This window comes from Leopardus geoffroyi, chromosome A2 (assembly GCF_018350155.1).
Source record: "Leopardus geoffroyi isolate Oge1 chromosome A2, O.geoffroyi_Oge1_pat1.0, whole genome shotgun sequence".
In the NCBI taxonomy this organism is placed as follows: Eukaryota; Metazoa; Chordata; class Mammalia; order Carnivora; family Felidae; genus Leopardus; species Leopardus geoffroyi.
In genome coordinates this window covers 91,724,072-91,744,860 of record NC_059331.1, presented here as the reverse complement: position 1 = coordinate 91,744,860, position 20,789 = coordinate 91,724,072, and the positions used below count along the sequence as shown (strand labels likewise).

At 40.0% G+C, this 20,789-nt stretch overlaps 1 protein-coding gene across 7 annotated transcripts in view; it reads left to right on the top strand.

Annotated features, from left to right (window-relative positions):
• The window catches only part of ABCB1 (ATP binding cassette subfamily B member 1), a 242,136-nt gene that overhangs the window by 210,126 nt on the left and 11,221 nt on the right, over nucleotides 1-20,789 (top strand). For 6 of the 7 annotated variants that reach the window (XM_045494677.1, XM_045494679.1, XM_045494678.1 and 3 more), the window contains 5 exons: nucleotides 4,249-4,452; nucleotides 8,598-8,698; nucleotides 9,943-10,083; nucleotides 13,330-13,486; nucleotides 13,985-14,182. In XM_045494677.1, coding sequence (XP_045350633.1) covers nucleotides 4,249-4,452; nucleotides 8,598-8,698; nucleotides 9,943-10,083; nucleotides 13,330-13,486; nucleotides 13,985-14,182 — 801 coding nt within the window. The remainder of the gene's footprint in view (nucleotides 1-4,248; nucleotides 4,453-8,597; nucleotides 8,699-9,942; nucleotides 10,084-13,329; nucleotides 13,487-13,984; nucleotides 14,183-20,789) is intronic. The other variant, XM_045494681.1, reaches the window with a different exon arrangement.

Below are 20,789 nucleotides of genomic sequence, written 5' to 3'. Positions count from 1 at the left end.
CTCCACAATTTTTGACCTGCTTTACTTAAAAGCTAAAGTTGCTTTTTAATGAAACTGGGAGCCTATTGAGCAGAATTGAGGGAGAGTTAGAGTTCTTTTTGGAACATGATAAATTTGAGATGCCCACATTAGACGCCCAAGTGGAGATGTCAAGAAGGCAGGTAGACATGCAAGTCTGGAGTTGAGCACAGAAGTCTGTTCTGGAAATAGTTTCTGGAGATTTTTCGGTGCATTGGTGGCTTATAAACCAATGAGACTGGATGAGATAGCCAAGGAACTTTGTACAGATAGAGATCCTTTACATCAGGGCTATGAGGATGGACCTGCAAAGAAGAGTGTAAAGGAATGGCCAGAGAGAGAGGAGAGCAGGGTCCTGGAAACAACACAAAGGGAGTGTTTCAGGAAGGAGCATTACAGGATATTAAGTACCTCTGGTGAGTTCGTAAGGTGACCAAATGTTTCACCTCCATGCGTCAGCCACACAGAGGGTGCTTTTGTTTCTCACAAGAACTGTTTCTAGGTTGTGGTGGGAGCAACATCTGTTGGGGAGTGGCTTCAAGAGAAAGGAGAAAAGAGGACTAACACAAATGGACAAATTGTTAATGGACTTTCTGGTAAATGGAGGAGAGAAATGGATGGTAGGTAGAGGACAGATAGCATCGGTCTCTATTTTTTAATTTACATTGGCATGACAGTCCATCACTGAGCCTGGGATAAATTTATTTTGCTGTCTCCCATCTTGCATGATCAGTCTGGACAAACTGTGTCCTGAAATTTTGAAACCCTATTTTCCCTAGTTAAACTTTGCTACCATACTTTAGTATGTCTTTCACAGAGACCTTGTTGTATGTGCTCGCATAGGGACACACATCCCATATCCCTTTTGGTGTGAGGGCTACATCCTAGGGGAAACACGGACTCAGTTGCGGCAGAACCCTGAGCAGGTGCAGTCTGGGCATTGTGGGCTGGTAGTCCTTCCACCCTCCTCTGAAATGCTTCTGGGCTTATGGTCTGTTTTAAGGCTGTGGTCCCTTCCTGTATCTGTAAAATTTGTGGTCAGCCCTGTCCCTTGCTGTGATGTCCTCAGCCACATGCAACAAGTCCATTAGTCCCTGATGGCCTGCTGGTGTTGACTGTCTGCTTTTCACTTGTTTCTTCAAACTCACACTCTCATGGCCCCACGAGCACGGGTGCCTTCACAGCCTGTGTGAGCTACTGAGTTGGAACTGTTGTCCAGAACTTAAAACAGGGGCTAATAAAGAAGGACCAGGGGAGAAGAATCAAGTAGGTATGTGAGTGCCATCAGAACTAGAAAAGTCCGAAATAGCTATAACCACAAATTAGCCAAGACGGGACAATTGTATCCACCTGATGCTACCAGCTGACCGGTTTCTTTCTGATGGGGGATATGTGTGTAGGTGTGTAAATACGTACACAGATACATGTGTAATACATACATATACACGTGTACATATACACACTCATGTATACATATATATATCACATATACACACGCATCTGTGTGTATATCTGTCTATTCCACAGTGGGAAGTAGTGAAATTAGTTTTTTATATCTAAAAACACCTGATGTAATCAGTGCTGTCAAAAATCATTCCACCCAAGGCAGAACTAACCCCCAGTTTGGGTGTATGTAGGTAGTTAGTGATAATGGTGACCTAGGCTAAATTTTTTTCACATTTAACTTCACCACCGGTGAAACATTTTCTCAGATGTATTTTTGAATAAGTAGCTTAATTCTGCTAAACATAAATCAGGAAGAAAATAGATCTCAATATTTTGCCTATGAAATGGTGAGCTTTTAAATTTTATTTTGGTATTAGGACTAGAATTCTGCAGGGGAAAAAGCAGGTGAGAGCCACGCAGAGATCAAAAGCCACCACGTATTTAAAAAAAACTTGTCCCCAGGAGAAGGTGGTTGAGGGAAGGATGAAGTTATAAATGTTTTTAATTTCAGAAGGTGGTTCAGGAAATAGGCTGTTTTTCCCCCAGTAAGCACGAATGTTTTAAATTAGATTTCAAGCAATACGGTCATGTGTGGAGGAGGAAATAAATAGCAGAACAGGGAGTGACCAGGAAGGGTGGGCAGAAAAATGAGTAGAAGAGGAAGTGAGATATAAATATGTATACATACAGTGGGATGGAGAGGTTATGAGAGGTGATAGTGGGTTTCAGGAGTGAGCCTGTTTTTATCGGACCCTGTTTCACACTTGGGCTGTGGTTTTTGGAGTGTTACCTTCACTTGGCTCTACTTTTGAAATGAAAATTACCAGGCTGTGCTCTCTCATCCACTGTGATCCTTAGAATTCTAGACTCCTACTCTATATGAGGAAAAGTTTTGGAACCGTGAGTGTTAGTCTTTAGAATACAGAACGGGGGGCGCCTGGGTGGCGCAGTCGGTTGGGCGTCCGACTTCAGCCAGGTCACGATCTCGCGGTCCGTGGGTTCGAGCCCCGCGTCGGGCTCTGGGCTGATGGCTCAGAGCCTGGAGCCTGTTTCCGATTCTGTGTCTCCCTCTCTCTCTGCCCCTCCCCCGTTCATGCTCTGTCTCTCTCTGTCCCAAAAAAATAAATAAAAACGTTGAAAAAAAAATTAAAAAAAAAAAAAAAAAAAAGAATACAGAACGGTAACTGGTGCCATGGCCCCCATGTGCTATATCAGGTTAAGCCAAGGAGCTAAGTCTCCCCAGACCTCATCAGCTTAAGGTTCTCAATCTTTTCGCTCACCTTTCATGTACATTAAGCTAGAATTTGTCATCTTTGACCCATTTTACTTATTTTCATGGCCTTGACTGCCATCCAAAGCTGAACAGTCATAGGTCTGAAAGGTTAATGTGCTTCAGTCAGTCACCTGCCTTGAACTTGGGGAATGTTCTGAGCACTTCTCTCAGTTGGTTGCTGTGGGAAATGAATTCTGAGGAGGACTTGTAGGTTCTAAGAACAGGGGCACTCTACATCCTCCCAGTGCCACAGACTCTCTCCAGGTTATAACCTTTGACTTTCAGGTTGAAAGTTTGCAAATACAGAGAGCTGGCTTTGAAATCCACTTCATTCTTTGACTTCGGCCGAATGTGGTTAAGCATCCCTTGAATACAAACTCAGTGACTGCATCAAATAAAAAGAAATGCCCCGTCATTTATGTTGTCTGATGCAATTCCTGGTACAGAATTTCATGTACAGAGGCTCCTGCTAGTTGTTGTGCCCTTTCCCCCTAATTACCGGTCTAGGGTTTATATCACATAAACACTACTGAGTGATATCAGAGGGTTGATGCTGGAATGATGGGAAAGGGGGTGTGAAGGATTCTGTTCTAAAATTTAGAGCTAAGAGAAGTGTTGGTTATTAATCAGTGTGTTCGCTCATTTTGAGAGTTGGCGGAGATTTGTCCAAAGTCACAGAGGAGGTAGTGACCATTCTAGACTCTACTCCATCATGATCTTTAGCTAAGTCTGACCCCACTCAGGCAGAGGGAACTTTGAGAGTGGAAAAAACATGGGCCATTTCCAGATCTGGGTGCCAGAGCAGGAATTTGGAATGGCTTGAGGGCTCAGGTGTTTCCAGGGTAGAGGAGAGAAGTACAGTATAGAGTAGTAAATTGACTGTATGGTTTGACTTCTGGCTTTAGAACTGGAAGTCACTGCATGCTACTGAAAGTCTTGCTTCAAGCCCTCTCTGGCATTCAAACTAAAGGCTCTGATGCCTGCCTAAAATCCTAAATTAACTTCCATAATTTTCAGCTCTGTGTCATTGTTCCAAATCAAATAAATGCATGTTAAATTAAACACAATAAGCATCTCAAATAGGCCACGATATATTTGGATATCCTTAATGACAAATATTAGGCTTAACTTATGAGTAGCTATGCATCTAATGTTGGAAATTTCCAACTGTCAGGCTATTTTATCTTGCTCATTTGCAGAGCTTTAGTGACCATGGTTTCATTGATTACTGAAAATTTTCTTAGTATCAAAAATCAGAAGAGATACAAATATGTAATTTAACTCTGAATTATTGATCTTCTACTTTGAGTATTTGCTCTGAAGTCATAGAAATCTTCATTTTAGAAACCAAGTGAACTTACAAGTAAATCTTTAGTTTTTATTTCATAACTGAGAAGATAATTAATAGAACTTCATGAAGCTGAATTGTCATAATCCTCAAGAAAGTATGAGCATGGATCTGAAAGAGAATATGAAAGCATTTCTCTAATTTTTGTGTGTTTGTTTTACAGGCTATAGGTTCCAGGCTTGCTATCATTACCCAGAATATAGCAAATCTTGGGACAGGCATTATTATATCCTTAATCTATGGCTGGCAATTGACACTCTTACTCTTAGCAATTGTACCCATCATTGCAATAGCAGGAGTTGTTGAAATGAAAATGTTGTCTGGACAAGCACTGAAAGATAAGAAAGAACTAGAAGGTGCTGGGAAGGTGAGTCTAAATACGACTACCGATCTAATAGAGTAAAATATTCTAATCAGTACCGTTCTGTTACTCACTGCTACTACTGTGCTTGGAGAATGTTTTTATAATCATTCCTCACAGCGATCTTATTTGACACTGAATCAGCAGATTGGAAGCTGAAGAGAAGGAGCAAAACCAATTCTTAGGCTCACAGACTGACGACTAACTTTATTAAGCTTTTCTAAGTCAAACCATCATCTTCACACTCTTCCTCTACTCCTTCCCTTCCTCTCTCTTTCTTTCCCTCAAGTCAGCTGAAATCCATTCCTTTATTGAGGAAAGTAGCCTCATTTAATTACATATGGTGGGGAAGATTAAAATAGTAAAAGGTCCTACAGGTATTTATTTTGTCAGGCTTAAATTATTAGCGTTCTTTCCTTTTTATCATGCTTCCTGTTAGCATCTTGTTTCTGTTTACCTTTACCCTCCTCCTCCTGCTGCTGCTGCTACTGTTACTCCTTTCTCCCTCTACTCCTCCTCTTCCTCCTGCTTTTCCTCTTTTCTTCTCTCTCTTCCTCCATGCTTGTCTATTTGTTGTTGTTGTTGTTGTTGTTGTTGTTGTTTAAACAAATGCTTATATGGCATTTACTGTGTTTCCCTGGCAAATGCTTTCTTCCTCATTGTGATCCTATGAGGTAAGTTCTATTATTAGCTCCTCTTGCAGGTGAGGCTGAGACACAGGTGGGTAATCATCCCAATGCCTTAGAGCTGATAAGCCTCAGAGCCAGGATTCAAAGTTGTGCCTCTGTTAAGAAACAGAGATGAAGGGCACCTGGGTGGCTCACTCAGCTAAGCATCCGACTTTGGCTCAGGTCATGATCTCACGGTTCGCGGGTTCAAGCCTGCATCAGGTCTGTGCTAACGTCTTAGAGCCTGGAGCCTGCTTTCAGATTCGGTGTCTCCCTCTGTCTCTGCCCCTCCTCTGCTCACACTCTGTCTCTGTCTCAAAAAATAAACATTAAAAAAGAAAGAAACAGGAATAAATCTGATATCACACAGTTTGTATATTGCAGAAATATAAATGGCCGGAGCACGGCTGAGCCCTAAAATTGGGTAGGGATACATCTATTAGTGGACCTTCCGAGGTTCCCAAGAGTTGGGGTAGGGACCGAGGAAGGTCAAGTGGCTCTGACTCTCTAGGCCTGTGTGTCTGAAGTACTTTGTTTCCAGGCCAGGCACCTCACCAGAGAATAAAGAATGACAAAGAGGGTACTTCTTCATGAAGGTTGATCATCACTGCTGACACTTTGTCCTCAAACATTGTACCTTATTTCCTTAGCATTCCTTCAGGAAATTCCTTTGGACCACAGCTTTAGTGCTTCCTAACTAGCATCTGTGGGAAAAAGGTCTTCTCAGGCTATCAGAGGCCCAGTCTTGGGCCTCAGCAGGACCGTGCTGACCCACAGGCATCTGGTTATGGTCTGGCCCATGTAACATTGGCCCCTGTCAGGGAACACTTGCTGTCACCAATCACTTCACTTAGTGCTGTTCTTTCTTGTTTTTTCCACCTAAGGTAGACTTTTCAAATGCAGGGAAGGTGGAAAAATCTAGAACAAAATGTATTTTAAAAAAATGTATTACTCTTTAGTAGTATCATCGTTTCCTGAGGTGTTCAAAAAGTCCCACAAAGGAGTCTTAGGTTGTTTATAGGAAGGAGGTGATTGAGAAGCTCAATTATAAGGAATTCACTGCACATCACAGACAGATTAGCACCTTTGAAGGGGCACATCAGATTTAAGACTCTTTTGGAGTTCTGTCACAGGGGCAAGACGGAAATGGATATGTGTACATGTGGCAGGTTTACTGCGCAAAGGTTAGGGGTGAGATAAATGCTGTGTTCAGTGGTGGTTCATGAGACAGGCAGAAGCAGGTGAGAAAAGTGGTGCCGGCGGCACATCTAGTCTATGTAATTTTGAATATCAACTCCCAAAGATCATCATTCTCAGGTTACCATTTAGTATTTATTATATACCGAGCATCATGCAAAGAGTTCTGCGTGCATTTTCCCATTTGATACTCTCAATAACCCTTTGAATTATTCCGGTTAGTTGATAAAAATCCAGAGTTCAGAGAAGTTAGGTAAGTTGCCCAAATCACACAGCAATAGTCTAACTGATCTCCCTGCTTCCACTCCTTTCTTGTCCACCCACTTTCTACATTCCTCTCACACAAGCCACCCTGATCTCTTACAAACATAAATGAGATCATGCTAACCCCAACTTAACACTCTCCAATCGCTTCTGATCACAGTTAGAATAAGAGCAACCTTTTACCATGGTTTATAAAACTCTGCATGACCCAGCTCCCCTGACAACTTCTGTGAATTCATCTTGTACTGCTCTCTCCCATGCCCACCCTCCTCTGGCCTCAGGGCCTTCTTTCAGTTCCTAGAACATTCCAGGCTGGCTCCCTCTGATCTTCCAATGTCTGGTTCCTTTATGTTACTCAAGTCTCACCATTATTACCTCTTCAGAGGGGCCTTTCCTGCATTGGAATTAATTCACGACACTTCTCAGTACCTGATGTTTTTTTATGTTTGTTTTTACTATTTCTTTGTTTATTGATTAATGTTCTGTCTTTCCTCCTAAGACATAAGCTCCATGGGGACCAAGACCATGTCTGTTGGTTTGCCCTTAAAGGGACAGAGCAGGCCTAGTGTTCAAGAGCAAGGCCGTGTGGTGTCAGCCTGTGCATAACCTCTGTCTGTGTTCTGTGCTCCTTAGATTTCTGTCACATTATTACTGACTAATGAACATCTTAGTAACATAAATGCTTTTTCCTTTTCAGAAATAAAATCCATAACCAAACTTCAGTTTATTTGAGGAAAGAAGAGAAGTGTGAGGAGGAGTTTTTTTTCCTCTCTCTAGAAATATGTGTATAATGCTTTCTCCAAAATTATTTAGTGCACACTGGCTTCTGAGGGAAACTCAATGCTATTTACTCTTCTCACATTAGAAGTTCTCTCACCTCTGGGCGCCTGGGTGGCTCAGTCAGTTGAGCATCCCCACTCTTGGTTTTGGCTCAGGTCATGATCTCACAGTTGTCCACCCCCTTCATTTTACTGATGAGGAGAATGAGACAGAGATATTTCAAGGTCCCATGGCTGAAATCTCATTTTATATACTGGAATCTTTCATGTTTTCCACAGACCTTTATGCAGACTCCAAAAGGATGTATTTATCCTAATCACATAGACTAATTGGAAGTTACATGCAATTAAAAAGTAACTGAATGATAGAAAGTTTGTGGAAAACAAATTGATAATATGTGCCATGTTCCTTAAAAATTAGTTCCCTTTGGCCTCGTAATTTCATTCTAAGAACCTCTCCCAAGAAAGTAACTTAATATGGACAAATGTTTATGTGTAAGGATGTTTATCACAGAATTTTTTTCATAGAGAATGGAAAACCTTGTTCAACAATAAAGGAATGTTTAACTGGCTGGGATATTAAGTGGCCCATTAAACATCCCATTATTAATGTATATGTCATGACCTTGGAAAATGCTCTTGATATTTTTTAACGTAAAAAGTGATGTAAAGCCAAATAGAAAATTTGGTCCCAATTTTGTTAAGTATGTATATGCTTAGGAAAAAAAACAGGTAAGCTAATATATAAAATACACCTATATGTAGCTTTTTTTTAAAAAACCTCTATTTTTTCAGTATTTTCCAAATATTCTTCAATTTTCATGAATGGTTATTATAAAGAGAAAATATAAACATCACATTTGAAATTTATGTAAAATAACAATAAACCTAAAACGTGACCGTCATAGAAGAAAGAGCACTACACTAGACATAAAATACTGAGTTCTCAGGTTAACCTTGCCTCTGTAATTTTGGCTTTAGATAAGTGTCTCATCTGTTTAAGCCTTAGCTTCTTTTTCTATAAAAACACTGAATTAGCCAATCCTTCCTGCCAGATCTAAAATTTGATTTTATAAATTACTATCCTTTCTCATAGTGAAGAAGATCATAGGTGATAATAAATAAGTAATATGTAACAATAAAATTAATTTTATTAATCTCTTTTATGGAATTCACACTAATTGCAACTGTTTTTTTTTTTTTTTTTTTTTTTTTGCCTCTGTGACTGGGGGCTCTCTGACAGATTGCTACTGAAGCAATCGAAAACTTCCGAACTGTTGTCTCTTTGACTCGAGAGCAGAAGTTTGAATATATGTATGCACAGAGTTTGCAGGTACCATACAGGTAATAACCATTGAAGAGTGGGAGGGGAGTGTGGGGAAGTTTTTCAATCATCAGATTTGTTTTCAGAAGGATTACTTTGGCCAGAATGTAGGGAACAAGTGGAGAAGCTACTAGAAGGGAACCAAATGGGAACCAAAGGGAACCACTTATAGTTATCCAGGACAGAAATCACAAGACCCTGACCTCTCTGAGGTAGAACCTGTAAGAGTAGGTAAGTGATGGGAAGCAGAGGGAGAGAGGATAGAGAATGATTCTGATGCCAAGTTTGGGTAATGGCCCTATTATTTGCTCTCATTGGGAATGAGTTCTCTATGGAACATGAAATTTGAGCTATCTGTGGGACCTGAGGGGTGGTGCTTCTTGAGTATGCCTTTCCTTCCTCTTTTGACACTTCTGTAGTGGAGAATTTCTGTATTAAAGGAAGCTAATGAACTCCTCCAGCGAGGGTTCAAAAATGTAAGCCCAACCTCTCTGAGTCTCACTTTCTTGTATGGTAAATGGAGAGAGCTGGACCTTATCGATGAGTTTTCAAAGGTTTAAAAAAAAATAATAGTAGAGGTTTTTTCCTGAAAATGTTTTCATTTGAAATCCCAATATATGAAACAGATAGAAATGGAGTTGACCTGGTTGAAGCAGGGCTTGGAGGCCCAGAGGCTACCCACTCACCAGCCTGCCCTTACCTCCACATCACCCAATTCACATGGCTCAGAAGATCCACCAATGTTAATGCCTTTGTGAAGTCTTCTCTAACTCCTCCAGAGAGTTGTGCTTCCTCCTTTCTTCCCCTAACATGTTATTCATAAGGTTCCTTCACTGCATAATTATAGTCAACTTGACTCCTGGACCCCAAGGGCAAGAACATGACTGATTCTTCTGTATCACCCAGCATGGTTCCTGAAGCTTGTAGGTTTTGGATAAATTTGTGTTGAATGAATATTTACCATAGAGTGCATATATCTTATGTGTCCAAAAGTGGGGGGAAAGGGAAAGAACTTCCATTTATTAACCCCTCTTCATGTTTTCCTTGGCTTATTGTAACTTTACTTCAGTACTTTGAGGTGCAGTTAATACTCCATCAGGAAGTTTCCTGAATGTTCACAAGTGGGAAAATGAGGACCAAACTTAACTTTTTTGGAAATTGAACCCATTTTTGTCTGCCGTACCCCACCGCTGATCTATCAAAGGTTATGTTTTAAGGACTGAGAAATGAAAGTCAAGTGAGTTTCTTAACGTCTCCTTTTCAGAAACTCTTTGAGGAAAGCACACATCTTTGGAATCTCATTTTCCATCACCCAGGCAATGATGTACTTTTCCTATGCTGGTTGTTTCCGGTTTGGTGCCTACTTGGTGGCACATGAGTTCATGGACTTTCAAGATGTTCTCTTGTAAGTATCAGGTTAATATTTACAGTTGAACTCTAGAAATAAAACTGAGGTGAACATGCTTCATGTCTAAGTAGAAAACCTTACTGTGAAGCTTTGTGAACAGATTTTGGTGATTCAGAAGGTGTCGTTTGCCTCTTGAGTCTCTGTGTATGATCCCTGAGGGACCCTATTTTCATTTAGGGAATCAGTGACTTCCCCCCTCCCCAGTGCTGACTCATACCTTTGACCTTCTGAATCTGTGGCTCAATGGGGTCGTGATTCACTGAGGGGGTTCTAGGAGGTTTTGGCATTTGAGAAGAAGACTAACTCGGAGCCAAGTGTCTAGCTCCTTTTAAAGAACTCTCTGAACAAAGGCAACTAAAGAGCAGGAGTAGAACACTGAGTTCTGCAAGCCCTGGGGGAGTCTAGGATACATTTGCTTTCCTTGATAAAAGAAGAGCAAGAGCTAAAGGTAAGAGCTAAAAAATTCAGAAATGACAAAGGAAAGGCTACATTGGGATTTCTGCCCCTTTGCTGTGAATGCCGAAAATTCTATCTTAGTCAGGAGAAGACAGACCCGAACTTAATTGTACCCCCAAGTACTCAAATATGCAGTTAGGTAATGAAAAAGTAGATATAATCTTTCTCAGTGTCTAGATTTGGTGGTAGGTGAGTTTCTGCCCTTTGACAGCATATCATAAATAGTGGTAATACAGTTTTTTATTTAAACCAGAATCACCTAAGCTTGTCTGATATTAGGTGTTAGTGTAATATTTCCATTCTGTTGAAACATTGGCATGTGTGTGCATTATAGTTTGCTCAGGACGACCCCAACAGAAGATTTAAAATTTCCACTTGATATGTCTATCTGACAAATGATATACAGAAGCTATTTATGACTTGGACCAAAAGACCAAAACCAAGCATCATTGGCATAGGGTCTTTGATTAGATAACTATTTGATACATTGCTTTACTTCAAGGTAAGGCATTGAATTGGTGAAAGTTGCTGACAGTCGGGTGTTTAGATTGGGAAAATCAATCTTCCAAGTAAAGGAAAGGGGAGACTTGTCTGAAGGGCAGTCCATTTTTTAAAAGATCTCCCAGGGGTAAATGATGACAAGCCTGAGATTACCCAGCCATTTGTATGATTTATTTAGAGTTCAGAGGAGAGGATGTGACAGGCTCACAGTATTCTTCCAGGAGGGTTCCCAAGTATTCTGTTAGTTCCAGGCCCACTGTTTAAAAAGATATGTTGAAATAGCCGAATTGTGGAAACAGCCCAAGTGTCCTTTGACTGATGATTGGATAAAGAAGAAGTAGTATACGTACACGGCAGAATATTACTCAGCCATCAAAAAGAATGAAACCTTTCCATTTGCAATGATGTGGATGGAGCTAGACAGTATTATGCTAAGCGACAGAAGTCAGTTAGTGAAAGACAAATGCCATATGATTTCATTCATGTGGAATTTAAGAAACAAAACAGATGAACATAGGGGGAGAAATAAATAGAGAAAAACCAAGAAGCAGACTCTTAAGTGTAGAGAACACACTGATGGTGGCCAGAGGGGACGTGGGTGGGGCGATGGATGAAATAGGTGATGGGTATTAAGGAGGGCACTTGTGATGAGCACTGGGTGTTATATGTAAGTGATGAATCACTGAATTCTACACCTAAACTAATAGTATGGTGTATGTTAACTACCTGGAATTTAAATAGAAACGTGGAAAGAAAAAAAATAAAGGTAAAAAACAAACAAACAAAAACATGTTGAGAAATGTGTCCAGAGGAGGGCAGCTGGAGTGTTGAGAAAGATGGGAGTCATCAAAGAAACACAGGGCCTTTTAAAAAATATTCCAGTAAGGGCTATATTATGCCAAAGGATGTACATTTTTATTCCATGTGAAGAAGAACTTCTGAACAACAAACTTAATCAAACTTGCTACTTCCTAAAACAAAGAATGGAGGCCAACCTAGGAGAAGTGCCCAGGAAACAAACATTGAGCACTGGACTCGATATCCTGTGGAGTCTTTCCCAGCTTTAAGCTGCTATGATTTGGATGTCATAGGTTAAGAATATGAGTGCATCCTGAGTGCAGCACGCTACCTGTATCTATAAGGAACTCACTCTTTGCTGTACAGCTCACACGTTTTCTAAGCATCTGGTGTAATTTCAGCACCAATGCCTGGATCTGTTATTTTTTTAATAGTTGACATACAATGTCACATTAGTTTCAGGTGTGCAACATACTGATTCTACTTCTCTATACTTTATGCTGTGCTCACTGCAAGTTCAGCTGCCATCTGTTACCATCCAAGGCTATTATAATATCACTGGCTGGATTCCTTCTGCTGCACCTTTTATTATTGTGACATTCATTCCATAACTGGAAGCCTGTGTCTCCTGCTCCCCTTCACCCATTTTGCTCACCCATTCCCCTCTGGCCACCATCAGTTTGTTCTCTCATTTATAGGTCTGATTCTGCTTTTGTTTGCTTGTTTGTTCATCTGTATTTTTAAATTCCACATGAGTGAAATCATACAGTATTTATCTTTTTCAATCTGACTTCTTCCACTTAGCATAATGCCTACAAGGTCCATCTACGATATCACAAATGCCTGTATCCGCTATTGATCGCCACAATCATGCTACATAACAACCAACCACTAACCCTTAGTGCCACACAATAATAAACGTTCATGTTTGCCCACAAGTCTGTGGGTCAGCTGGGCAGTTTTGCTGGTCTAGGATGGACATAGCAGATCGCAAGTAGGCTCACTTGTGTGTGTAGGGCATGACAAGCTGGTTGGCTGGGGTCCCCACAGCTTTCTTCCATCTGTGCCTTGTCCTCCAGATGCTAGCTGGGCTTGTGGTGGTGGCAGAGAGAGAGAGAGAAAAGCACACAAAGCCCCCTGAGTCATAAGCTTAGAACTGGCAGAAGTCACTTCCACCACATCCTGCTGGCCAAAGCAAGTCACAGGCCAACTCAGATTCAAAGGGTAGGAATACAGATTCCACTTCTTAAATGGAGGAGCTGCAAAGTCCCATTACAAGAAGGTGAGGATACAGAGACAGTTGAAAAAGGGGCCCTTTTACAATCTGTTACACTGATGCAAACTTAGAAGGGAAAGTGTTGACTTACTTTGTTTTATGTTTTTAATTTGTGTTTTACATTGTTTGAGGCAGTGTTCTCTATTGTAGAACTGTCAGTTGTCTAGCATTATAGCCATAACTCCGCTCATGCTTTGTCTTTGTTTTTGCAGGGTATTCTCAGCTATTGTCTTCGGTGCCATGGCAGTGGGGCAGGTCAGTTCATTTGCTCCTGACTATGCCAAAGCCAAAGTATCAGCTGCCCACGTCATCATGATCATTGAAAAAATCCCTCTGATCGACAGCTATAGCACAGAAGGCCTAATGCCCGTGAGTTTGAAGTTTTGATGATATGTTTTCATTCCTAACTAATGAGTGAAAGTACTCTAAGAGGGAATTTAATAAAATCTGTGGGGGTTTTTTATTCGCAGGTAATAAAATGAAACTTTCTAGATCATGAGGTCATTTTAATAAATGCTAATAACGTATGTTAACATTCAGTACTTTTGTAAAACAAGGCTGCAGGGAGATGGAAATACCACCCAATTTATGAGCAAATTCTGTTAATCGGATTTTATTATATGTAGGTTAGGTATTCTATTCTTGGAGAACAGATTTGAGTTATCACATTTGTATTGTATTAACAATACATGCTGTACAAACACTGACTCTCTTAGATGTTACCTATTACATTCTGTTAGTTACAAATGCAGCCTAATTGTAATACAAGTTTGCCGTCTTCTGACACCTGGTGATAGAGGGGATTTGCTATACAATGCGTTTTCAGGATCGCAGTAATCATCTCTATTGTTACTGTTCTGATTTTAGAACACGTTGGAAGGAAATGTGACATTTAATGAAGTCATGTTCAACTATCCCACTCGACCAGATATCCCAGTGCTTCAAGGGCTGAGCCTGGAGGTGAAAAAGGGCCAGACGCTGGCCCTGGTGGGCAGCAGTGGCTGCGGGAAGAGCACGGTGGTCCAGCTCCTTGAGCGGTTCTACGACCCAATGGCCGGAACAGTGGTGAGCACACCTTTTTATTCATCTCATTTTAAGTGTTTAATCATCGGAATGCCTGGATATGTTTAATTCCTGACTATGAGCTCTAGTTTTTCCAGTCTTTAAACAACAGCCTCACTTAAAGTCTGACATCCTAGATACCGTCTCCAAGCTGTGTCTGCTGCCCCAGCCTCTGTCTCAAATTGCCCCTCTACCCTCCTTTGTGAGCAGCCTTTTTATCATCCATCTCCCTTCCTTCCTTCGGTTACGTTTCTGTTTTCATGAGAGGATCCAGCAAAAATTTAAGTAGCCAGAAAGATACAGGAGCAGGAGGGATGCTAGGAGAGACAAGTAAGGTGGGTGTCAGGGATAGGGAATGTTTTGAGAAGTTGAAGGTAGTCAACAATGACAGATGCTGTGGACAGGTAGAGTAAGATGAAGACTGAAATGACAGGATGTGATTTGGCAATTTAATGGGCTACTTACGACATTTTAAAGTATTCTTAGTGAGGTATTGGTGGGGAAACAGTTTAGCACGGCTGAGGGATGGCTGGAAAGGGAAGTGGAGACTGAATGCAGATCGTCTAGAATATTAAAGGTGGAAGAAAAGCAGTAAAAGCAGTAGTGTGAGGGGGGAAGCAGAGGCCAGGGAAGAGGTGTAGCAGGGGGAAATCTTAAGTATTTTTATGGCTGAGGATGAGATACAATCATTGAGAGAGGGTATTGAAATAGCTTCTAAAAAGTGGAATCAATGAATTTGGGAAGCAGATAAAGAATATAGAAGGATTCCTTTTTCTTCCCTGAACTAAAAGAATAAATGAAGGGTCAGATTTTGTTCATTCAGCATTCAGTAAACATTTACTCAGTGCCTGTCAGGGACTATCTTGGGTACTGGGGAGGAGATAGAAGTCGTGAAGGGAGCAGTGTGACTACAGTGCAGAACAGGAAAAGAATCAGATTAGGAAGGAATAGAATTTATAGCAAGAAGTTTTAGTTAGTTACTAGTCATACTCACAGGTGATAATAAAAATACTTAACAACCGGAAAGGCATGGGCACTGACCAAACAGAATGGACACCTGTTCCATACAGTCAAATTGATGCCCCAACTCCATATGGGCCACACTTGGATTAATGAGTGAGGTGGAAATGAAACTTTTAACCTATAGTCATAAATATTTTTATTTATGACTTACTCATAAATATTTTTATTGTATTCTACTCAGTCTGTTTTTTAACAGCGACATAAGCTTTATCCTCTATTTTTACTTTCTTGTTGTATATTTTCTGTGAATTCTGACTTTATGCTTCAGTTTTGTGGTTGAAATTTGAACAAAGGGCTCTAAAGGAAGAGAGAAATGAAGCAATTAGGAGGAAATGTTAGCTCTCAGGAAAGATTATGGTCTTTAACAGATGTTGAGTAAGCAGTATATTAAATGTTGAGCTCTAATAAATTACAGGTGATAATGTCTGTACTCAAAGAATTTCACTGAAGAGATGGGGCATATACTTCCATGAGTTATATAAAAGAAGATAGACCTAGAGCATATTTTTTTAAACATTGCCATCAATTTTTTTAATATAATTTATTGTCGAATTGGTTTCCATATAACACCCAGTGCTCATCCCAACAAATGCCCTCCTCAGTGCCCATCACCCACTTTCTCCTCTCCCCCACCCTCCATCAATCCTCAGTTTGTTCTCTGTATTTAAGAGTCTCTTATGGTTTGCCTCCCTCCCTCCCTCTCTGTTGGTAACTCCTTTTTTTTCCCTTCCCCTCCCCCATGATCTTCTGTTAAGTTTCTCAGGATCCACCTAAGAGTGAACACATATGGTATCTGTCTTTCTCTGCCTGACTTATTTCACTTAGCATAATACCCTCCATTTCCATTCACGTTGCTGCAAATGGCCAGATTTCATTCTTTCTCATTGCCAAGTAGTATTCCATTGTATATATAAACCACATCTTCTTTATCCATTTATCAATTGATGGACATTTGGGCTCTTTCCATACTTTGGCTATTGTTGAAAGTCCTGCTATAAACATTGGGGTACAAGTGCCCCTATGCATCAGCACTCCTGTATCCCTTGGGTAAATTCCTAGCAGTGCTATTGCTGGGTCATAGGGTAGATCTATTTTTAATTTTTTGAGGTACTTCCACACTGTTTTCCAGAGCAGCTGCACCAGTTTGCATTCCCACCAACAGTGCAAGAGGGTTCCCATTTCTCCACATCCTCGCCAGCATCTATAGTCTCCCAATTTGTTCATTTTAGCTACTCTGACCGGCATGAGGTGGTACCTCAATGTGGCTTTGATTTGTATTTCCCTGATGATGAGTGATGTTGAGCATCGTTTCATGTGTCTGTTGGCCATCTGCGTGTCATCTTTGGAAGTGTCTGTTCATGTTTTCTGCTCATTTCTTCACTGGTGTGGAGTTTGGTGAGTTCTTTATAGATTTTTGATACTAGCCCCTTATCTAATATGTCATTTGCAAATATCTTCTTCCATACCATCGGTTGCCTTTTAGGTTTGTTGGTTGTTTCCTTTGCAGTGTAGAAGCTTTTTGTCTTGATGAGGTCCCAGTAGTTCATTTTTGCTTTTAATTCCCTTGCCTTAGGAGATCTGTCGAGTAAGAAATTGCTGCGGCTGAGGTGAAAGAGGTTGTTGCCTGCTTTCTCCTCTAGGGCTTTGATGGTTTCCTGTCTCACATTCAGGTCTTTCATCCATTTTGAGTTTATTTTTGTGTATGGTGTAAGAAAGTGATCTAGTTTTATTCTTCTGCATGTCGCCATCCAGTTCTCCTAGCACCATTTGTTAAAGAGACTGTCTTTTTTCCATTAGATACTCTTTTCCTGCTTTGTCAAAGATCAGTTGGTCATACATTTGTGGGTCCAATTCTGGGTTCTCTATTCTATTCCATTGGTCTATTTGTCTGTTTTTGTACCAATACCATGCTGTCTTGATGATTACAGCCTTGTAGTAGAGGCTGAAGTCTGAGATTGTGATGCCTCCTGCTTTGGTCTTCTTCTTCAAAATTACTTTGGCTATTCGGGGTCTTTTATGGCTCCATACAAATTTTCGGATTGCTTGTTCTAGCTTCAAGAAGAATGTTGGTGCAATTTTGATTGGGATTACATTGAATGTGTAGATTGCCTTGGGTAGTATTGACATTTTAACAATATTTATTCTTCCAATCCATGAGCATGGAATGTTTTTCCATTTCTTTGTGTCTTCTCCAGCTTCCTTCATAAGCTCTTTCTATAGTTTTCAGCATACATATCTTTTACATCTTTGGTTAGGTTTATTACATCTTTGGTTAGGTGTTTTATGGTTCCTGGTGCGATTGTAATTGGGATCAGTTTCTTTATTTCTCTTTCTGTTGCTTCATTATTGGTGTATAAAAACGCAACTGATTTCTGTACATTGATTTTGTACCCTGCAACTTTGCTAAGTTCATGTATCTGTTCTAGCAGGCTTTTGGTGGAGTCTGTCAGGTTTTCCATGTGGAGTATCATGTTGTCTGCGAAAAGTGAAACTTTGACTTCTGCTTTGCCAATTTTGATGCCTTTTATTTCATTTTGTTGTCTGATTGCAGATGCTAGGACTTCCAACACTATGTTAAACAACAGTGGTAAGAGTGGACATCCTGTCGTGTTCCTGATCTCAGGGGGAAAGCTCTCAGTTTTTCCCCATTGAGGATGATATTAGCGTTTGGTCTTTCATATATGGCTTTTCTGATCTCAAGGTATGATCCTTCTATCCCTACTTTCTTAAGAGTTTTTGTCAAGAGAGGATGCTGTATTTTGTCAAATTCTTTTTCTGCATCTATTGACAGGATCATAAGGTTCTTACCATTTCTTTTATTAATGTGATGTATCACATTGATTGATTTGCAAATATTGAACCAGACTTGCAGGCCAGGAATGAATCCCACTTGATCATGGTGAATAATTCTTTTTATATGCTGTTGAACTCGATTTGCTAGTATCTTCTTGAGAATTTTTGCATCCATATTCATCAGGGATATTGGCCTGTAGTTTTCTTTTTTTGCTGGGTCTCTGTCTGGTTTGGGAATCAAAGTAATGCTGGCTTCATAGAATGAGTCCAGAAGTGTTCCTTCCATCTCTATTTTCTGGAAGAACTTGAGAAGGATAGGTATTAACTCTGCTTTAAATGTCTGGTAGAATGCCCCAGGGAAGCCATCTGGGTCACGACTCTTATTTGTTAGGAGATTTTTGATAACCAGTTCAATTTCTTTGCTGGTTATGGGTCTGTTCAAGTTTTCTATTTCTTCCTGTTTGAATTTTGCTAGTGTGTAGGTGTTTAGGAATTTGTCCATTTCTTCCAGATTGTCCAGTTTGTTGGCATATAGTTTTTCATAGTTTTCCCTGATAATTGCTTATATTTCTGAGGGTTGGTTGTAATAAGTCCATTTTCATTCATGATTTTATCCATTTGGGTCCTCTCTTTTTCTTTTTGAGAAGCCTGGCTAAAGTTTTATGAATTTTGTTTATTTCTTGAAAAAACTGACTCTTGGTTTCATTGATCTGTTCTACGGTTTGGTTTTTTTTGTTGTTTGTTTTGTTTTTGTTTTTGTTTTTGTTTTAATTCTATATTGTTTATTTCTGTTCTGATCTTTCTTATTTCTCATCTTCTGCTGAGCTTGGGGTATCTTTGCTGTTCTGCTTCTAGTTCCTTTAGGTGTGCTGTTAGATTCTGTATTTGGGATTTTTCTTATTTCTTGAGATAGGACTGGATTGCAATGTATTTTCCTCTTAGGACTGCCTTTGGCACATCCCAAAGGTTTTGGATTGTTGTGTTTTCTTTTTTCATTTGTTTCCATATATTTTTAAATTTCTTCTCTAATTGCCTGACTGACCAATTCATTCTTTAGTAGGATGTTCTTTACCCTTCATGATTTTGGAGGTTTTCCAGACTTTTTCCTGTGGTTTATCTCAAGTTTCATAGCATTCTGATCTGTAAGTGTGCATGGTATGGTCTCAATTCTTTTATATTTATTGAAGGCTATTTATGACCCAGTATGTGATCTGTCTTGGAGAATGTTCCATGTGCACTCGAGAAGAAAGTATATTCTGCTGCTTTAGGATGTAGAGTTCTAAATACATCTGTCAAGTCCATCTGGTCCAGTGTATCATTCGGGGCCCTTGTTTCTTTACTGACTTTCTGCCTAGATGATCTGTCCATTGATGTAAGTGCAATATTAAAGTCCCTTGCAATTACCACTTTGTTACCAATAAGATTGGCTATGTTTGTGATTGTTTTCTATATTTGGGTGCTCCTGAATTCGGAGCATAGACATTTATAATTGTTAGGCCTCCCTGATGGATAGATGTTGTAATTATCATATAATGCCCTTCTTCATCTCTTGTTACAGCCTTTAAAGTCTAGTTTGTCTGCTATAAGTATGGCTACTCCAGCTTTCTTTTGACTTGCAGTAGCATGTTAGTTCTCCATCCCCACACTTTCAATCCTCAGGTCTACAATGGGTCTCTTGTAGACAGCAAATAAATAGGCCTTGTCGTTTTAACCATTCTGATATCCTGTGTCTTTTGATTGGAGCATTTAGTCCCTTTACATTCACTGTTTTTATTGAAAGATATGGGTTTAGAGTCATTGGGTTATCTGTAGGTTTCGTAGTTGTAGTGATGATGTTTCTGGTACTTTGTGGTCCTTGCAACATCCCACTCACAGGGTCCCCCTTAGGACCTTTTGTAGGGCTGGTTTAGTGGTGATGAATTCCTTCAGTTTTCGTTTGTTTGGGAAAACCTTTTCTCTCCTTCTATTCTGAATGACAGGCTTGCTGGATAAAGGATTCTCAGCTGCATATTTTTCCTGTTCATCACATTGAAGATTTCCTGCCATTCCTTTCTGGCCTGCCAAGTTTCATTAGATAGCTCTGTCACTAGTCTTATGGGTCTACCTTTGTATGTTAAGACCCAATTATCCCTAGCTGTTTTCAGAATTCTCTCTTTATCCTTTTATTTTGCCAGTTTCACTATATGTCAGGCAGAAGATTAATTCAAGTTAGTCTGAAGGGAGTTCTCTGTGCCTCTTGGATTTCACTGTTTGTTCCTTTCCCCAGATTGGGGAAGTTCTCAGCTATGATTTGTTCAAGTATACCTTCAGCCCCTTTCTCTCTCTCTCTTTTTCTTCTGGAATTCCTATGATACTGATATTGTTCCACTTGATTGAATCACTTAGTTCTTTAATTCTCTCCTCGTGATCCTGGATTATTTTATCTCTCTTTTTCTGAGCTTCCTCTTTTCCATAATTTAATCTTCTAATTCACCTATTCTCCCCTCTCCCTCTTCAATCCATGCTGTGGCCACCTCCATTTTATTTTGCAGCTAATTTATAGCATTTTTAATTCATCATGACTATTTTTTAGTTCCTTGATCTCTGCAGCAATAAATTCTCTGCTGTCTTCTATGCTTTTTTGAAGCCCAGTGATTAGTCTTATGACTATTATTCTAAATTCTTGTTCAGTTACATTGTTTATATCTGTTTTGATCAATTCTTTAGCTGTCCCTTCTTCCTGGAATTTCTTTTGAGGAGAATTCATCTGTTTCATCATTTTGGCTAGTTTTCTGTCCCTTATGAGTTTTAAAAG